Below are 20,323 nucleotides of genomic sequence, written 5' to 3' on the forward strand. Positions count from 1 at the left end.
CCTGGGGAAGGAGTGGTATGCAACTGAACTAGAGTCTACCAAGAGAGACTTCAAAGTATGTCATTTTTCTTGATTTCCTTTCAACTTATTATTTAAAAGTGAATTATTCTAAATTCAAGTCAGTGATGATATCTCATTTTTTCTTTTCATCTGCCCCTCGTGCTGTGGGGTAAAACAGTGAATAACTGTTAACTGGAATAAGTCACTTTCCTATCCTACGACTCAATTTCTTCATCTGTACAAGGAAGCTGTTGGAAAATTTGTAGAACACTCAGATATGCAATTTAAGAAAATCCTGAATTTTATTACGAGGAAGTCTCTTTTTATTACTAAGATCTTATTCTGAGTTTTATTGTGTTTTGTGTTTCTAGAGGCAACATGAAGGTTAAAGCATAAAAAGTTTACCAAAAACAAAAGCACTATTAAGGTTACATCAGCTAACAGGCAAAATTTAAGCATACTCAAAAGGCATTTTTAATGGCATTTATTTTAGCAACAACAACATTCTTACAAAGGATAATTTTAATAGGCTTATCTGCTCAGGTACTTTAGTTAGCAGTTCTCACACATACAAATTTATAAATCATCTTTGGTGCTCTAGGAACCTACAGAAGAGATAACAGCATACAGAGAAATGTAGTTAAGTTGAAGCTTGAAAGAAATCAAATGAAAAGCATCTGGCTCCTGCCTTAACTTTTCCTAAGTTGACCATAAATAAGCTATCTGCAGTAGCCGCCCCTAAAACAGATGACAACAGAAGACAATCACACATTGACAAACTGGTTTCCAGAGGAGTTCTTCTCTAACAGAGACAGTAAACCGGTGGTAGCTCATTCCTTAGTAAAGGATTCCTATTAAATACCCAGAAACAGCTATCAGCCAAAGCTATTGCTTGTTCTCATCACATCTCTGTATCTTCAGAATTGGAAGAAGAATGAGAGGCTGTACTGTGGGCCTGTTCAAAAGAAAACAAAGGATCTATAAGTGGTAAGAGTGTGAACATCAGGAGATGGATGATCTATTCTAGAGTTGCATGACTTAAATCAGGGAGTAGAGTCACTCACTAGAAGCCAGGTGACCTGAATTCTATACTTGGCTTTGTTTCCAGTTTGCTGTTTGACACTAACATATTTCTTAATGTCCATATATATATAATTTCTTTTCTATACAGTTAGCATAGTACTATAATGACTTCCTATAGAGTTATTATAGAATTTTTTAAAGACACCTAGAATACAAGGTCAATGGCTATCATGTATGCTATGGTCTGCAAGTCTGTATCTCCCTAAAATGGGTAAGTTGAAATCCTGTTCCCCAGGGTGATGTTATTAGGAGGTAGGGCCTTTGGGAGGTGATTAGGTCATGAGGGCAGATCTCTCATGATTGAGATTAGTGCCCTCATAAAAGAGGCCTCCCGGAACTCCGCAGCCCCTTCTTCCATGTGAAGGCGTGGCCAAAGTCAGCAGTCTGCAACCTGGAAGAAGTCCTTCACCAGACACTGAATCTGTCAGTGCCGTGATCTTGGACTTCCCAGCCTCGAGAACTGTGAGAAATAAATGTCTGTTGTTTATAAGCCAACCTGTCTATGCTATTTTGTTTAGCAGCCCAAACAGACTAAGACAGCATGTATTCATTAAAAATGAGTATTTGTTGGGCTTCCCTGGTGGTGCAGTGGTTGAGAGTCCGCCTGCCGATGCAGGGGACATGGGTTCGTGCCCCGGTCCGGGAAGATCCTGGAAGATCCCAGATCCTGGAAGATCCCACATGCCGCAGAGCGGCTGGGCCCGTGAGCCATGGCCGCTGAGCCTGCGCGTCTGGAGCCTGTGCTCCGCAAGTGGCCACGTACCACAAAAAAAAAAAAAAAAAAAAAAAACCCCAAAAAAATGAGTATTTGTTTTTTATATTACCAATCAATAGAAATAATGTAACAGAAAGAATATAAAACTTTTAGAGTCTTGGTTTTGCCATACATTTTCTTTATGAACTTAGGTCAGCTTACTTTTGGACCTCAAGTTCACCTGTGAAAAGAAATTGAGACTTACCAAGGAATTTATCTAATCCAAATACATATGGAATAATGCTTACTCTTCCCCAGTAATAAAACTTGAATATCTGCCAATTATTTTTAAAACAATACTGTCACTAACCACCACCATTCATTTTCATGCTTACCACGAAGCAGGCACTGCTCAAAGCACTTTAACAGTCTTAATTAATATAATCCTGATAACAATCTGACAAATTATCCTTGTTTTATAGGTGGGGAAACTGAGGCGCAGGGAATAAATCCATTTACCCAAGGCTGATAAATGGTAGATCCAGAACTTGTACATAAATAGTCTGATTCAGTTTCTTCTGGTGGTTCCCATTATAATTTTGATAAGTTACCATCAACTCCATGCTATGAAAAATAAGATGTTCGCTGTTCTTATACCATCTCCTCTCTGCCACGATAAATAAATTTGCTAGTTCTCGTTACACTGTCATTTTCTAGTATTTTAGGAAATCTGTGGTAAACATAGACACATGGTGCACTTATTAAGGACTTTACCGGACTCTGGTTAGTTAGATCAGTAAAAGAAATGCATCACCACTCACTCGTTCTTTTGCCGTGTGCGAGTCTTGCTCTGCTTCCTCCGGCGTTCCTTCTTCAGGATCAGGGGTGTCATCCAGTGGATTAGCCATGGAGGAAACGATAGGGATTTTCTTAGCCTGGAAATAATCATAGGCCTTCTTTCCACAGACTAAGAGTATGACATTCTTGCCACTGCTCTGGATTCTGTCCACCACCTTGTCATAGGGCTCATCCAGTACGTTCACTCCATTCACTTCAATGATGACATCCTCATCCTCTAGCCCAGCCAGGTCAGCAGGGCCACCCTTCTGTACCTGTGGGCAGAGGTTCTGAGTTATCACTTCCAAACACAGAAAACAGAATGTTAGACTAGCTATTCTTCAGAGGAGAGATGAGGACATTGAGAATTTATTCTTAATCATGTTATTATTTCTCCTTGAGGTAGAGAAGTTGAGAATGGTGCTCTATTGCTTTTCTCCTTATGAAAGCTACAACTTCTGTACTCAAATGAGTAGTGTCACAGTGGTTGAATATCATATGTCTTCTGGGTTGAAGGCATTAGGTTTCATAGGTCTGCCTTCCCAACTTGAGAGCTGTAGAGATAGCCTCCTCACTGTCAGTCCCTGCAGGGTAGGGGCATTATGCCAAATGCACAGAAGCAAACAAGTATCACTCCCAGAATCATTAGTGACGGTCACCACAGTCATGTCAACTCACTCTGTTTACAGTATTTGATTTGAAAGTATCTATAGAGACAATTAGGTGGAACAGATGTTTAAGAAATGAAAGATGTGAGCTTAGGATGTACTAGTACCTATCTTAAAGGGTACAAGACCATAACAGCATTTATTTGAACCCACGTGAGACCCTCAGTGTAAGCCTTCAATGTAACCTTTTTACTGAGCCATCAGTGAGTGGGAGAAACTGGGACTCTCCTAATTGTGACTGTTTGTTGGGCTGCCGGAACCAGATCACCATACCTCTTTGACGAATGAGCCTGGCTGACCCCGAATCGCATTTAAGTGAAAGCCATAGCCATCTTCACCTTTGACCAGCCTGCAGAGTTTAGGCTTATGATCTGCTACTTCCTCTGTAGTGTCTGGGCTTGAGACCTCCAGAGGGGCAGGAGTAGGAACTGGAGCCTCCTTGACAGACCCATTAGGCAGTTCTTGATTTTGATAGTAGAGTAATGGAGAAAAGCCAGCCTTTTGAAAATAAAGGGAAAAAAAAAACCTCATTAATTGTAAGTATGGGAAGTTACACTTTATTAAATGTGCTGGTTTAATTTATAAGGTATCCTCCATGTTCCACTCCTCTTCCAGATACATCTGGCTGTGGGCTGTAAAATTTCTCTACTACCCCAAACAGAAAAGGTATAAAGGAAGATTGAGCTTGGTTATAGAGTAATGAGTGTAAACGTGTAAACAAATGTAAATATATATAAAATAAAAGCAGTATAGAATGTTGTACAAGGATCCAAAAATAAGTCTAACAGAACTGCCAGTTTATTCTGATTCCATGATAGTGAGCGAGTCACTGAACAAACCATAGGCAATCTCCCTGTTAGGAGATTATAGACCTTGAGTGACTTGCCCAGTACCTCATGCAGAGCAGGTTCACCTGGCCCTTCCCCTTCAATAAGATGGTCTTCAGAACTCTTCAGAGCTCCTTAAACACATTAGAGAAAGTGAAACATGAGACTTCATTTTTACCACTATTTGAATTACACGCAGTAATTAATTGAGGGAGCGGGTAGAGGAGGTTGGCAATCATGTGATCACATATGGTAACAAAAGCCAATTCCAACCATTCGCTACTTGCTTCTCCCCCTCCCCCTCCAGTCCTGTATCTGCTGTACTCAATTTATTTTACTATTTATTATTGTAACCATTAGCTGACACTTCTGTTAAGCCAGACTCCTCACTATCTTTAAATACTTCTAATCCATCTCGACTCCCAGACCATCCATGTGAAGAAGGCAGTGATGGTCTCAAATATAAAAGAGGCATAGAACAGGAAACATATGACTGGTTTGTGTTACAGAATGAAGAGTTTAGCTGAGTGCGGGTTTTAGTTGAGAGAATTAAAAGGGTATATTTGGGTATAGTAAGATCTTGGATCACTAGTTAAATTATTGCCCACAAGCATCCAGGACATTTGTTAGGCAATGAGTAGAAAATCAAGCAATCGAAGGTGAGTACATGTGCTCTGCCCCAAATCATACTGTTCAGCAACCTGGATAAAACTGGATTTGGGGTCCTGGTATCATCTGTCTTAGTAACCCCAAGACCACATCTTCCTTTCTTATCAAGAGAAGCACCAGCACAGAACCTGCTAGTTACCTAATTCAGCTAACTTCAGACCTTTCAATGATATACTTGCAAATCTTCCCACATTTCTTTCTCTTTAAAATGTGGAAAATTGGAGGCTTCCCTGGTGGCACAGAGGTTAAGAATCTGCCTGCCAATGCAGGGGACACGGGTTCAAGCTCTGGTCCAGGAAGATCCCACATGCTGTGGAGCAACTAAACCCGTGCACCACAACTACTGAGCCCTTGTGCCACGACTACTGAAGCCCACGTGCCTAGAGCCCGTGCTCTGCGACAAGAGAAGCCACCGCAATGAGAAGCCCATGCCCGACAGCAAAGAGTATCCCTGCTGGCCACAACTAGAGAAAGCCCACGTGCAGCAATGAAGACCCAATGCAACCAAAACTAAAAATAAGTAAATAAATTTATAATTTAAAAAAATGTGGAAAATTGGGACTACCCTGGTGGCACAGTGGTTAAGAATCCGCCTGCCAAATAGAACTACCATATGACCCAGCAATCCCACTACTGGGCATATACCCTGAGAAAACCATAATTCAAAAAGAGTCATGTACCAAAATGTTCATTGCAGCTCTATTTACAATAGCCAGGAGATGGAAACAACCTAAGTGTCCATCATCGGATGAATGGATAAAGAAGATGTGGCACATATATACAATGGAATATTACTCAGCCATAAAAAGAAACGAAATTGAGCTATTTGTAATGAGGTGGATGGACCTAGAGTCTGTCATACAGAGTGAAGTAAGTCAGAAAGAGAAAGACAAATACCGTATGCTAACACATGTATGGAATTTAAGGGAAAAAAATGTCATGAAGAACCTAGGGGCAAGACAGGAATAAAGACACAGACCTACTAGAGAATGGACTTGAGGATATGGGGAGGGGGAAGGGTAAGCTGTAACAAAGTGAGAGAGTGACATGGACATATATACACTACGAAACGTAAAATAGACAGCTAGTGGGAAGCAGCTGCATAGCACAGGGAGATCAGCTCCGTGCTTTGTGACCACCTAGAGGGGTGGGATAGGGAGGGTGCGAGGGAGGGAGATGCAAGAGGGAAGAGATATGGGAACATATGTATATGTATAACTGATTCACTTTGTTATAAAGCAGAAACTAACACACCATTGTAAAGCAATTATACTCCAATAAAGATGTGTAAAAAAAAAAAAGAATCCACCTGCCAATGCAGGGGACATAGGTTCAATCCCTGGTCCGGGAAGATCCCACATGCCATGGAACAACTAAGCCCATGCGCCACAACTACAGAGTCTGCCTTCTAGAGCCCGCAAGCCACAACTACTGAAGCCCATGTGCTTAGAGCCCGTGCTCTGCAACAAGAGAAGCCACCGCAATGAGAAGCCTGCGCACCACAATGAAGCCGCTCGCCGCAGCTACAGAAAGCCCGTGCACAGCAACAAAGACCCAATGCAGCCAAAGATAAATTTAAAAAATAAAATAGAATGTGGAAAATTGTCAAAGTGACTCATCACATGCAAAAATACCACTGATGTCACTACCCAAACAAGCAAATCAACTGTATCTGACAGTAGCAGCTAATCTTGAGGCAGAGGACAGTAACATTAAACACTTAATGAGTTTTTACTCATTCTTCACTCAAATATTTGGGTGTCTAGTATGTTCCAGGAACTGTTTTAGGTGTTTGTTTTATTCACTGATATATATCAAAGATCCAACCACCTCCCACCTACCCATCTATGGAACTTACTTTGGGGTGGAGGCGGTAGTGAAGACGGAGGAAGAAGATGGCAACAAGCATCTTTTTAGGTCCAATTTCTCTCATATTAACCAAAACATTAAAATTATAGTTCAGTCATGCTGTCATAAGTTTAGGAGGCATTGACAAGGACTTGATGCCAGAATTCCCTTTACAACAGCTACAGCAGTGACCTGACTTCTGCTTGATTTTTTCCACCAACTGGGAGCTCCCTGCTCCGCAGAGCTTGTTCCTGGCAGCTTCAGTTGTCCTTAAGCCAAAAGCTAGCTCCCTGTGCCTTCTCTATTTGGTCAAGCTGTGCCCCATAGAACACCTCAAAAATAAGTCTACTTCCTGCACATAATAGCCTTCCAAATTCATTAGATAGATTAGATAGATAGATAGATAGATAGATATAACATTTTTTAAATCCATTCATCTGTCAGTGGACACGGGTTGATTACATCTTTTGGCTATTGTGACTTAATTTGTGGCCTAACATATTGTCTATTCTGGAGAATATCCCTTGTGCACTTGAGAAGAATGTGTATTCTGTTGTTGGGTAGAGCGTATGTCTGCTAGATCTAGCTGGTTTGTGTTGTTCAAGTCCTCTAGTTCCTTACTTCTGTCTGGTTGTTCTATCCAGTATTGAGAGTGGGATATTGAAGTCTCCAACTATTATTGTAGAACTGTATTTCTCTTTTCAATTTTGTCAATTTTTGCTTCATACATTTTCCCAACTTTAATGAAGTATAATTGACAAATTGTATATATTCAAGGTGTACACATGATGAGTTGCTAGACATATACATTGTGAAATGATTACCACAATCAAGTTAAATTAACACATCCATCACCTTACATAGTTACCATTTAGCCTTTCAAATTCTTGAAGATGTTCTTTCTTCCCCAAAGTCTATGCTTATTCAAGCGAAATATTCACGTAGTGTCTTACGAAACCTCTGCCCTGTTTACCTTTCTTGACACTGGCCTTAAAGTGAGGTTCTCAGAACTGGACACAATGTTGATTTAACAAACATTTATATGTGCCAGGCATTATTCTGAATGCTCCAAATATTAACTCATTTAACACTCATAGCCACCCTTCACTGTAGCTACGCCCATTTTACAACGAAAGAAACAGGCACAGGGAGGGTAACTTACCCAAGATTACATTACTGGTAATTTCAGGTATAATCTGACCAACTCAGTACAGTAATACTACCATCTCCAGAAGCTAAGTGTCAATTAATGTAACCTTAAGTTGCATTTTTTGGATAGGGGCAGAGTGTCATCAAGACAAGTGTCTTGAAGTATCTAATCAAAACGTTGTGCTGGGAGGGCTTATGGCATAATAAAACCTGCATTCACACACCAGCTTCAGTCTGCTAAGCTGTGTGACTTTCGCCAATCATCACTTAGTCTAAGTTCCATTTTTTTCATCTAAAAAGGAGGCTAGGGGGCTTCCCTGGTGGCGCAGTGGTTGAGAGTCCGCCTGCTGATTCAGGGGACACGGGTTCGTGCCCCGGTCCGGGAAGATCCCACATGCCGCGGAGCGGCTGGGCCCGTGAGCCACGGCCGCTGAGCCTGCGTGTCCGTAGGCTGTGCTCCGCAACGGGAGAGGCCACAACAGTAAGAGGCCTGCCCATGTACCGCAAAAATAAATAAATAAATAAACAAAAAGGAGGCTAGTACTACCACCACCTCTCATAATATTCCTCCCTCTATATCACTTATACACCTTTGGATGCTTCTATTATTGCATATCACATAGAACAAGTTCATCTTTGTTCGTTTTTGTGACCAACACCCAGCAAGGCAGATGGTGCCTTAGGAGGCCCCCAAATGTCTGCTAAGCTAGAGTGAACCTCAGTTCTTGTGACAAAACTGTTATAAAAACCTTAAAATGTGCAGATAATAGCTGTTGTGATTAGAGGAAATAAGGTTAGTTTGACACCAGTTGGTCTTGGTGAATCTGTGTTTCTACTCCCTTGCTAAGGGCTTATAAACTGTTTAATAATCCTATCTAGGCTTTTACACGGGATTGATAGAATGTATTGGTCTATAGTTTAAAATCTAATTATTCCCTGTTTGGGAAAGTTAGGGCTACATCTGCTTATTTCCAGGCTATTGTTCATAGGTTTTTCCCAGGTCACCAAGAGAGATTCTGCAGTTATATTTGCAAATTCTTTCAAAATCTTGAATCTAAGGACTTAAAACTCATGTACCCATCACTTGGCATTCTCTTATCTCTAACAATTTGAGCTTCAATGCAGCCTTTATGATGATTTTATGCCCCTTCCAGTATGAAGATCAAAGTGGTAACTTAGCCAAAGTTTGAGGGCATGACTGAATGGACCCAACCTTAATTCATGAATATGTGGCCTTGTATTACTTACCAGTTTATATATGTTTTCCGTCTCTTTGTCCACCACCAACAGTGAAGTCTGGTCTCCACCCTTTTTAATCATTTCCACCACACTGTCATGATCGAGGGACTCCACAGACTTGCCGTTGACAGCAACCACCAGGTCATTGTTCTTCAAGCCAGCCTTCTCTGCCGGACTTCCGGAATCTATGTCCTTAACGATTTGACCTACTCACCCCCACCAAAAAAATTAATAAAATTATCAGAAAGACCACTAAAAAACAAACTGAGGGATTTCTGCTGGAACCTAAGGCCCTTATAAAATAGATATAAAAGACATGCTGAGTACAACTCCTGTCCTTCCCACTGGCACCCTAGGATGTCTATACACATCCTATCCAGCCTCATTCTTTGGTCAGAACTCATTCCAAGAACAAACCCAGCCATTAATAATGAAAGGGTTTTAAAGAATGTTGTTACTAAAACATTCTAAAAGTGTTTGGGATTCAATCTTAACAAAATAGCATGCTCAGCAGTAAGAAGGGTCAGCAAAGTCCCAGGAAGTCAGTGTGCATACTCGTATCTGTACATCTTATGTAGAAGTTGCCGTAAAGAAAAAAGGGGGAAGGGAAGAATGATGAACAAAACCAAAGAATTCAGACCCTAGGAAACCCATGCTGGCATTTTCGTAGCAGTTGGGCAAATTCAGTTGTGAACGCGTTTGTGTGTGGATGCCACAAGGATGTGTCTTTAGCCTTATTCTCGTGACTTAAACTATCTTCACCGGATGCCTCCAGATCTCTCACACTTTTTTTTTGTCCTTCATTCAGTTTTAACAAGCTCCAGTTTCACTTTTCCAGCTAGCTGCTTGGCATCTCCAACTGGATAGCCCATAGATTCCTCCAATGTAATGTATTCAAACCAAAAATCATCTTGGCCCGTCTCCCTCATCTTGGTCACCCGTTAGTGGGAGCACCATCTCCCCAGGCACTGACACTTCGCAACTGATTCTTCCTCAGCATCTACTCCCCATGTCTAATCAGCCAAGTCCTTCAGTGCTACCTTAATATTTTTATACATCTCCTCTTCTCGAGTCCTAGATCCTCTACCTGAAATTCTACCTAAACTGCCCCGGCACCTTACCAGTTGCTCTCCCTGTCCTTAATGCTCCCCTTCTCCAATGCAGACCTGCCTCCAGATTCATCCTGACGCAATGTCTGACCGAGTCACTCCCCAGGGCAACAGCATGAACATGGGCTTTGGAACTAAACAGACCTGGATTTGATCCTAGCTGTACCACAACTAACTGTTTGACCTTATAGAAATTATCCTATCTTCTTCAGGTCCTCAATTTCAGCAATTCTTGCAGAATTATTAGGAGTAATTGAGATGTGTAAAGCTCCCGAGACACTGTAGGCTTAATTTTTCCTTCTCTCTCACACTGTTCAAAAAACATTTAACTCCCCACTGACTATAGAAACAAGTCCAAACTCCTCAACACGCACTAAAGGTCCATCATTTCTCGCCAACCAAGCTTCCTAACTTGGTCTTCTGTGCTACACGTTAGATGCCAGTAAAACTGTGCCTGTGTTTTCCTGCTTTATTCACACAATCCTGTCTTCATGGACTGGCCTTCCTGTCCCCACTCCATCAGCTTGCCCAAATTCTATTCATACTACGAAGCCTGAGCTCAAGTGCTGCCTTTACTAAGAGGCCTCCCAGTACATTTTTAGTGAGAAAAACTTGCTCCAACATTGAATCTCCACAGTATTTTATCTGCCCTGTATTAAGGCGCTTCTCACCATCTACCTTCAGTTACGGACACACATGTCTTATCTCCTCTACTAAACAAGAGGCTTCTTGACTGAAGAATTCTCGTCTGATTCACTTGATATTCTCAAGGGCCCTGAGAATACATTTTTACATTATATGAACCAAATTAATGTTTCATAAATTAATATAAATATATGATTAAAAGAAAATAGCAACTTCTGGGTGAATAACAGTTCACATGGCCTGAACCTACATTTTTTTAATGTGTTCAGCTTCTGTAGGAGGACCTTAGTTCTTTCCTTATTGAATTATAAGAACCAGAAAGACTCCTGGTTCTCTTCAAGTCCCAGATCCCAACCCACCCTCTGCCTCAGACCTAGGGGTGTGTTGGAGCTGCCTCACACCAGCTCATGAAAACACTTCTCAACTTTGCATTCTGTGACAGCATGTTGGTGGCTTGAAATCAGACATGGTGGGAGTATTTACACCACAAAAAACAACACATGCTACAAATTAGGGCTTTTTTTTTTCCAGAGAGCCAATTTACCAGCATACTACTGCCCAGATCCAAAATTCTGCCTTATAATTCTGCTGTGGAAACCTAGGGATGCCCATCATCAGGCCCCCATATGCACGGAGTTAAACTGACCCAGCTACGCTTCCTAGTTTCTTACTACTTCCTTCATGAATCTGATGGGCGGTTGGGGGCCTAAAGGAACTCTGGAGTCAGACTGGGATGAGGAGTTGGATGGTTACACTACCAGGTTTTCTGCTCTTCTAGTACCTTACCTTTCTGTTCTGGGCCTGCCCTCAGATAGAAACCATAGCCATTGCTTCCCTTCTTCATCTCCACAACCCGGGGATGGTGGGGTAGCAGTTTCAAACTGGCTGTTTCTCTCTTGAATTTTATCTTCTGCTCACTATGGTGCTTGTCAGTTTCCTTGTCCACCAGCAGAAACATGACGCGGCTTCCAGACTTCTTCACCTGCAACAACATACACAGGTGAGGGCCAACATCAATCTCCAAGAATGATGCTGGGAAATAGGAAAGTTTCTGTATCAAGGCACACAGTCTATAGATTCAATAGGAAATATGAGATGTGAGGCCTGAGTTTAAGCTGTAATACTGTTTTCTACCACCTCACTGGTATTATGTATCTTCCCTCGTACAGTTGTTGTTTTTCGCCTTCTTAAGTATGACCTCACCCACACAGATGCTAACTGAACCCAAGTGAAAGCTGTGTACCCAGAAAGGTATATAGGTGAAGACCAGGAAAGGAGTTTGAAAAAGAAAGTAAAGGTCTACTTTGTAAGATCCTTCTACCAAGAGAAGATAAAGTTGGTCAATTTTCAAGGTTCTATATGACCCCAAAGGAAAACTTCTGCCGGACTTCCCTGGTGGTGCAGTGGTTAGGCATCTGCCTGCCATTGCAGGGGACACGGGTTCGAGCCCTGGTCCGGGAAGATACCACATGCTGCGGAGCAACTAAGCCCGTGTGCCACAACTACTGAGCCTGTGCTGTAGAGCCCCCAAGCCGCAACTACTGAAGCCTGCGTGCCTAGAGCCAGTGCTCCGCAACAAGAGAAGCCACCGCACACCACAACGGAGAGTAGCCCCCAGTCGCCACAACTAGGGAAAGCCCACGCGCAGCAACGAAGACTCAACGCAGCCAAAAATAAATAAATAAATTTATTTTTAAATTTTATAAGTAAATAAATTTATTTTAGAAAATCCTCTGAGTGTTTTCCATGTGTCATGGAACCATGCTAGACATAAGATTTGGGATATAACAGGTCTTCAAATACTCCCGATGTGTAGCTCAATATTCATCACCACACCGGTTATATCTTCGAGCTTGTATTAAAACATTTTTAGTAACAGTGGCTCAACATTCACTTTATTATAAATTTAGTGGGGGATTCCAACCCCCTCTAAATTGGAATTAATTCCAATCAATTACAAATAAGATCCAAAAGATAAAGTTAATGGTTCTTTAGAACACTTTTCTTCAAGACAACATGAAACTAGCAAAGGCCTTATTCCAAAACCCTATATTAACACTTTATACCACTAGTGAGTCTGTTTGCTCTTAATACAAAGGGTTAGCTTCCCATTATTATAGTCCTCCCATCATAAACTACCATTCCTGTCTTCCTGTCACTTCCAATGAGAGCAGAGTAAAAGATACGGTAAGAAAAGTACTCCTTTGGGATATACCTTTTCAACCACCTCCTCATGGGTGGCCTCCTCTACATTCTCTCCATTCACTTCAATCAAGTGATCCTCAGCCAGGACTCCGGCTTTCATAGCCACACCTTGAGGTTTTATATCAATCATGCACACTCCCTTTTTACCTGAAAGAGGGTAACAGGTGGACAAGTGTCACAACTCCATTACACGGAAAGTCCAACAGCAAAGGGTTTTCTCCCAATAATACAATATTAGAACTTCAAATTTTAGGGCTAACTCCAATAGATTTTGGCTTCTGATTTAGAATGACAATTAGAGCTCATAGCGCAAAGCTTGACAGAGCCATTACTCAGTTGGCTTTTGTTGATTTGAATAGGATTTCTGAGCCCAACTGAATGCAAAGAAGCAATCTCAGGTGGCACTGGCTTCTTGAGCCAGAAAGTACCAAACCATGCCCACACTTCATCCCTGTGTCATACTCCCTTTCTTTGCATTTGTAGAATTAGAAGTCGTCTGCTCCATTCTGTCCTCTTTAATTAATGCTATCACCAACCACCACATCCAGTGGAGTGAATAAATCTCACTGATGCAGGCTAAAGAGGGCAGAGGCACAGGAGGAGAGGAAAGCATCCACACAGTCATTGTGTATTAGTAGGTGGTATGATTTAGGTGCTTCTTAAAGAAATGCTGTCAGTTCTTTCAAGATATTAACATATCAGCCTAGGCAAACGATAGCTTCATAATGACTACATAAACAATTTGCAAAGAATAATAGTAATTTAAACTCTGCTTCCTTAAATACTTAACATTTCTCCTGTTACCTTGCTATGTATTTGTCATGAAGAAAAAATTTTCTTCATAACGCTAACCTAAACCATTCACCATGGACATTACACAAAAGCCAGATGAGTACAGTCTGAATTACAATTTCTTTTTCTTTCTTTTTTTTTTTTTTTTTTTTTACCATTTTACTGATAACCAACCTCTGAGAAATGCCAAGCTTCCCTTGACCACCTACATCACTGTGTTTTAATAACTGACAAACTTGAGAAATACCTCTTATAGCTAGTTTATTTCTCTTGCTACAGGTTAAATAAGCCTTGGAAACTATTTTATGTTTACTATTGGTCTGCTGTTTAGCACTTACCAAGTTATGGCCCACTATCAGTACCTCTCTAATACCAGAAAGAACAGGGAAGGAGCAACCTTAGAGGTGGAACCAAAAGGCTAACACAGCTATGGTTCCAACCTCAATGCCAGTGGAATCATTAGAAAACCATGGTCAACTGAGCGTGGGTCAGCCTGCAGCTCTGAAATTCTAGAAACAGAACTTCTAGTGTTTTCTGATGGTTGGGATTTCTCAAATCACTGTACCTCTCAGCTAGAGGTCAGGAAGTCACGTCAGAGCGTGGCCACAGCTGAGGGTACTATTTAAATGCCACAGGAGGGTGGGGATTTTTGCAGTGTCCTCAGCAACTGTAAGAGCGGCTAATACATAAATAGGTACTCAAGAATTTTTTGAATAAGTGACTACCTGGACATTCTGAGAGATGAAAAGAGATATCATTCTAATTCAAGAGTGGCTATCGTGGAGAACCTCCCTTCTCTTGCCTCTTTTTCTCCATTCTCCCCTCCGTCTTTACCCACGAAGAAGCATCAACCCTCTAACCCTCTGGCCTCAAAGGCTCAGACTGACAAACACTGGGGGACCGGAGTGCCCAGTGTCCCCCACACAGCGCTGCTGTGTCTTTGCACAAGTGTGCAAAGCAAGGGAAAGGCCAGGGAGGGAAAGGGAGAGAGAGGCTGCTGTTGGATCTCCATAGCAACTGAAAATTAGTCAAAGGAGTCATTAACAGGGAACAGTATCTTTCTTCTGGAAAGCTGTTTGTCCCTGCCCCACCCTCAAGCTCACCTTGGACAGTTTTCAGAGAGAAGCCGTAGCTACTCCCCTCCTTCACCAGGTAGCAGAGCCGTGGCTGTGTCCAAGTCTGTGCCCCTCCATTCATTACAGAGGGCAGCTTCTTATCATTCAAACTCGACGCCTGACTTTGACCCAACTCTTTCAAATCTACTTGTTTTTTCATAGCTTTCTCATAAGAATCCCCATCCAGGACCAGTAAAATCACTGAATTCCCACTTTTTCTGACCAGATCCACAACCTAGGAGGAAGAAAGAAAAAGGTTAACTTTAACAATAACGCTCTTTCAACCACCGGGGTGGGGGCCGGGGGAGGGCTCACCATCTGGCTCATTATCTGGCCCTGGAGATTCTACTAGCTGACCCCTGACACCCCAATAGTTAGCCGATTGTGCCCCAGCCGTCTTTGCCCAGGCCCCTCCCGAGATCCAGATACAGATTAGGCTGGGCCTCTAGCACGACTGTAATAGCCCAACCCTAGCCCAGGGGACTTCTGTCTTTTTTGTTTGTTTGTGGGTTTTTTTTTGCTGTAGCAGGCCTCTCACTATTGTGGCCTCTCCCATTGCGGAGCACGCGCAGGCCCAGCGGCCATGGCTCACGGGCCCAGCTGCTCGGCGGCATGTGGGACCTTCCCGGACCGAGGCACGAACCCGTGTCCCCTGCATCGGCAGGCGGACGCTCAACCACTGCGCCACCAGGGAAGCCCTAGCCCAGGGGACTTTTACTAGGACTGGTTCTTTGCAGGGACGAATGCTGCCCTAGAGCACAACAGGTCCTCCTGGGTCTATGCAGAAAGCATAGTACAGTGAAAAGAGCACCCACTTAGAGGCAGACAGAATTGGGGTAAGGTCAGACCCTCCCCCATGTTCACTACATGAACACGTTAGCAAGCTAAGGTGACTGAGCCCCCACTTCCTCATCTATGAAATAGTAATATGAACCTCATGAGTTGTGGTGGGGATTTAACAAAATAATGAATATGAAATTGCCTGGTATAGTTCCTTTCATGTAGCAAATATGCAATCCACATTAGACCTGACACTATTCAAACCTAGGAATAATTTTTACAGTTCTTGGTCAATCATGGGAGACTTGATTAGCCGGCAGAATATAGCTGTAAAGGTGTCCTGCCTTGCCAGTGGCAGCCAGGAAGGCTCCACTGACCCCCAAAACTAGAATCAGCAGAGATGTGGGAGCTGAAGAGATCCTAGAAGCAGAAGAACCCCAAATGTCCCATTTACCTGCGTATGCTCTTTCTTGTCCACAAAGACACCATTAATCCTAAGAACTCTGTCTCCATCCTGGAGACCTGCCTTCTCTGCTGGGCTACCCTTCTCAACCACCCGGACCAGGTGGCCATCAGTGTCCTTCTCAATTCGCAGGGAGAAGCCATAGCTTTGCCCTTCCTGTTTAGACAGCTTGCATTCTCGGGGGTTGAAGGTGGAGGCCATTTCTGTGATGAAAAACAAATGGGTAAATCCACAAGACAGAAAATCTAACTGGGGTGAGAAATCTGTCCTCCATCTCCTATACCTCTATTCTTCTGTCACACCAAATCCAGACTGTTCAGGTAGCAACATTCGGGGTATAGGAAGCCACCTTCCAGGACTTGCTAGTGACTTCTAAATCTATTTCTCCCCAAAGATGACCTTTCACGTGAATTTCAGACCCATGTATTCGGCTAGGTACTGGACAGAGATGCTTCCGTTTCAATAGTTGCAAAACCAAATTCCCCTTTGTCCCCTGACCAAAAGAAATTAGTTCCAAATACATTATCTAAAAATTTTAAGAAAATCCAAGTCTACTTTCATTTAAATATTTGAAGAGCTTGCCAAGTTCTGGGCATTGAAGATAAATCTGTGGACAAGACAGACCTATACTTTGCCTCTCATATCAGGGAGAACATGTTTCTACAGAAACACGTGATGAATGATCTACTAGGGAAGAATAGCGTGATAAGGGAGAATATAACAGAGTGTCTTGGTTGTAGGGAATGGGGTGGGAAGAATTAAGAATGGCTTCCTGGAGAAATGACTTTTCCAAGAGCTGAAGAATTAGTAAGAGTGGTGAGGTGAGACAAGATAAGGAAGACTTCAAACAATTAAAAATCAGAGAAGCCAGGCCTGAGAGCTGACCTGGTACATTGGAAACAGATAGAAAAGTGGTTTCTAGGACGCTGAAGTTCTAGTCAGAACAGAGTGGGGATGCCCGACAGAGAGAGGATTCCTGCTGCCATGTCAGATCTCTCCCTCCTGAAGCGCTTCCGTTTCCACCCATCCTGCCCCTCCTTTCTCCCCATTGCAAGAGCAAGGCTCTGGGCCACAGGAGGAGGAAAGGAAAAGTGTGAAAACCAACAGGCACCCAGTCATTAAGGGTCAGATTCCTGCTAGGCACAGGGAATTATATTCAATATCCTGTGATAAAACATAATGGAAAATAATATGAAAAATATGTCTAACTGAATCACTTTGCTGTACAGTAGAAATTAACACAACATTGTAAATCAACTATACTTCAATAAAATTAAAAAAAAAAAAGATTCCTGCCAGGGGTCCCCAACACCTCCTGGCTTAAGCACTTGAGAATAGAGGCCAAGAACGGCTGGTGCAGAGCAGAGCCCCGAGAGCAGTAGGCTAGACTCTGCTGGTTAATCTGCCTGCACGGCAAGCCCTCACGTTCCCCTGGTCACAGCTCCTGCCAGTAACTCAGAATAAACCATCCGTTTCTCCTGGAGGAACAGGAGCAGATGACCGCACAGGGTATGGGGGTGGAGGGCGGAGGAGAGACGGCAAAGTGCTCCAGGCTCCCGAGAAGCCACGCCATGGTGACTGGAGGTGGCCACCTCTGACTCTGGGCCCACAGAAACATACAGTACAAATGGAGCAGAAAGCCTCCCACGGCCCGATCCCTGGGCTATTGTGGGGTCTGGCAGCCGAGCCACCAGGGGCATGAATGACTAAGAAGCCAAGGAAACAAGAATGGACAATGTTTCCATACTAGTCTATATAAAATAGATAACTGACAAGAACCTACTGTAGAGCACAGGGAGCTCTACTCAATACTCTGTAGTGGCCTATATGGGAAAAGAATCAAACAAAAAGAGGGGATATATGTATATGTAAAACGGATTCACTTTTGTCGTATACCCAAAACTAACACAACAGTGTAAATCAACTATACTCCAATAAAAAAATTTTTTAATAAAAAAATAAATAGACAATGTTTCAAGTGATCTCTTATGAGGGCCTGAGGCCTAAGCCCACCCCAATGAGGATCAAGGGCAGAGAAAAGTGAAACCACAGTCACCACGATCACCGTCCACACCTGGGAGAGCATTGCAGCTCTGTCTTATCATGACCAACCGCCAGGAAGATGCTGCTTTGGGAGGAAAGGGGGAAAGTAGGGAGTTAGGGGAGGAGAGGGCAGCGCCAGAGTGGGGCTTCCTCACATGCAGGAACCTATGTGTAGCCCCTCTGACTCTGACCCATGACTTTTCTTTCTACTGATCATCCAGCCTGCAAGCATTCCATTTTCCAACTGGAATCCACATCTATGTCCAAACTTACCCCTAGATCCCTATCAGCTCTCAATTTCATAGGCCTGAAAAGCCTTGAAGGGAAAAAAAATAAAAGCCCTCTGAAATTTGGAAGTATCAATAATTATAGAGAAACCTCATCCAAATCCTACAAAATTTGAAACATGTCCTTAAAACTATTCAAAATTGGGCTTCCCTGGTGGTGCAGTGGTTGAGAGTCTGCCTGCTGATGCAGGGGATGCGGGTTCATGCCCCGGTCCGGGAAGATCCCACATGCCGCAGAGCAGCGGGGCCCGTGAGCCATGGCCGCTGAGCCTGCGCGTCCGGAGCCTGTGCTCTGCAATGGGAGAGGCCACAACAGTGAGAGGCCCGCGTACCGCAAAAAAAAAAAATTCAAAATAAGGGCCATTAGATGCTATGTTTTCATCAAGAGATGAGTATGTTTCTGATCAGCATATGAATACTCGTTTCTAAGGTACCCACCCCTACAATTCAGCCCTCTCACACTCTGCAATGGCAACCACAGGATCTTACTCTTTTTCTCAAGGATGGAAGATGAATCCTCCTTGCTTGTAGGGCGGTCCGGTGTTTGGGGAGAGAAGAGACAAAGTTTTCCTGTATCTCAATAGAGACCTGAAAGTCTGATATACAAGGAAACACAAATCCCTGTTTCTGGGCAAAATCTCAAGTTGTTTGTGTGTGTCTTTCTTTCTTTAAAGTTTCAAACAGCCAGACAGTAATCACTCAGATCTGCACTTATGTCTTTGAAGCCTCAGGTGTTCGAGGTCAGAGTTTCTTTTCACATCTATGGTTGAAGCACAGAGAATTAGAGCCAGTTCACACCGATAAAAATACTGATAGAAATGCTACCACTCTGGGTGGGAAACAGCTGCTGTCCCCAGGCCCAGATTACATCCTTCCACCCTGTCTGCTCTTGCCACAATTCAGCCACTAAAGGATTAATGCTGCCCCCCACACCAAACTGATGAAATATTTAACACCTTCAACTGTACCGATAGAGAAAGCTGATCAAAACCCCCAAAGCTTGGCCTTACATAGGGCCCTGAAACTGTTTGTTTCCTGTGCCATCTTGTAGAGAGACAGTTCAACTAGGAATCACGAGGGCTGGGCTCTGGTCCAGCTCCAGTCCTGGGTTTGTCTAGTCCACAGCCTGGTTTACACTGGCCCCTAAATCAGGGCTGGCATCAGTCACTTTAGCAAGACTCTGTCACTGCTCCATGATAAGGATGCCTGGAACTCTGGAACACAGGGCCTAACTAGGAAGGATCTCTGTATTTAAGGATACTGTTTCCTGTTTCTTCCTCCTTTTCTTGCAAATCAAAACCACAGTGAGATATCATTCACCTCACACCTGTCAGAATGGCTATCATCAAAAAGACCACAATTAACAAATGTTGATGAGGATGTGAAGAAAAGGGAACCCTCGTACACTTGTTAGCGGGAATGTAAGTGGGTGCAGCCACTAAGGAAAACAGTATGGAGGTTCCTCAAAAAATTAAAAATAGAACTACCATATGATCCAGCAATTCCACTCCTAGGTATATATCCAAAGAAAATGAAAACACTAATTTGAAAAGATACACACCCCAATGTTCATAGCAGCATTATTTACAATAGCCAAGATATGGAAGCAACACAAGTGTCCATCAACAGATGAATGGATAAAGAAGACGTGATACACACACACACACACACACACACACACACAATGGAACACTACTCAGCCATAAAAAAGAATGAAATTTAGCCATTTGCAACAACATGGATGGACTTGGAGGGTACTGTGCTTAGTGAAATAAGTCAGACAGAGAAAGACAAATACTGTATATTATCACTTATATGTGGAATCTAAAAAGTAAAACAAACAAATGAATTGTTTGTTTAAAACAGACTC

At 42.8% G+C, this 20,323-nt stretch overlaps 1 protein-coding gene across 2 annotated transcripts; it reads right to left on the reverse strand.

Annotated features, from left to right (window-relative positions):
• Positions 1-468: 468 nt before the first annotated feature.
• PDZK1 (PDZ domain containing 1) lies at positions 469-19,968 on the reverse strand. Of its 2 annotated transcripts, XM_027091203.1 has the most exons (9): positions 18,943-19,968; positions 16,115-16,326; positions 14,869-15,115; positions 12,984-13,120; positions 11,555-11,750; positions 9,024-9,220; positions 3,556-3,780; positions 2,599-2,889; positions 712-955 (listed from the first exon to the last, which is right to left on the reverse strand). In XM_027091203.1, the coding sequence occupies exons 2-9, from the start codon at positions 16,322-16,324 to the stop codon at positions 902-904; spliced, it is 1,557 nt and encodes a 518-aa protein (XP_026947004.1). In that variant the 5' UTR covers positions 16,325-16,326; positions 18,943-19,968; the 3' UTR covers positions 712-901. The 2 variants fall into 2 exon arrangements, with proteins under 2 accessions (XP_026947003.1, XP_026947004.1); XM_027091202.1 differs by lacking the exon at positions 18,943-19,968 and having other exon boundaries at positions 469-955; positions 16,115-17,335.
• Positions 19,969-20,323: the final 355 nt, after the last annotated feature.

The sequence above is a fragment of the Aethalodelphis obliquidens genome, unplaced genomic scaffold (assembly GCF_003676395.1).
Source record: "Aethalodelphis obliquidens isolate GAN/ISIS:26980383/991018 unplaced genomic scaffold, ASM367639v1 scaffold70, whole genome shotgun sequence".
Lineage (NCBI taxonomy): Eukaryota > Metazoa > Chordata > Mammalia > Artiodactyla > Delphinidae > Aethalodelphis > Aethalodelphis obliquidens.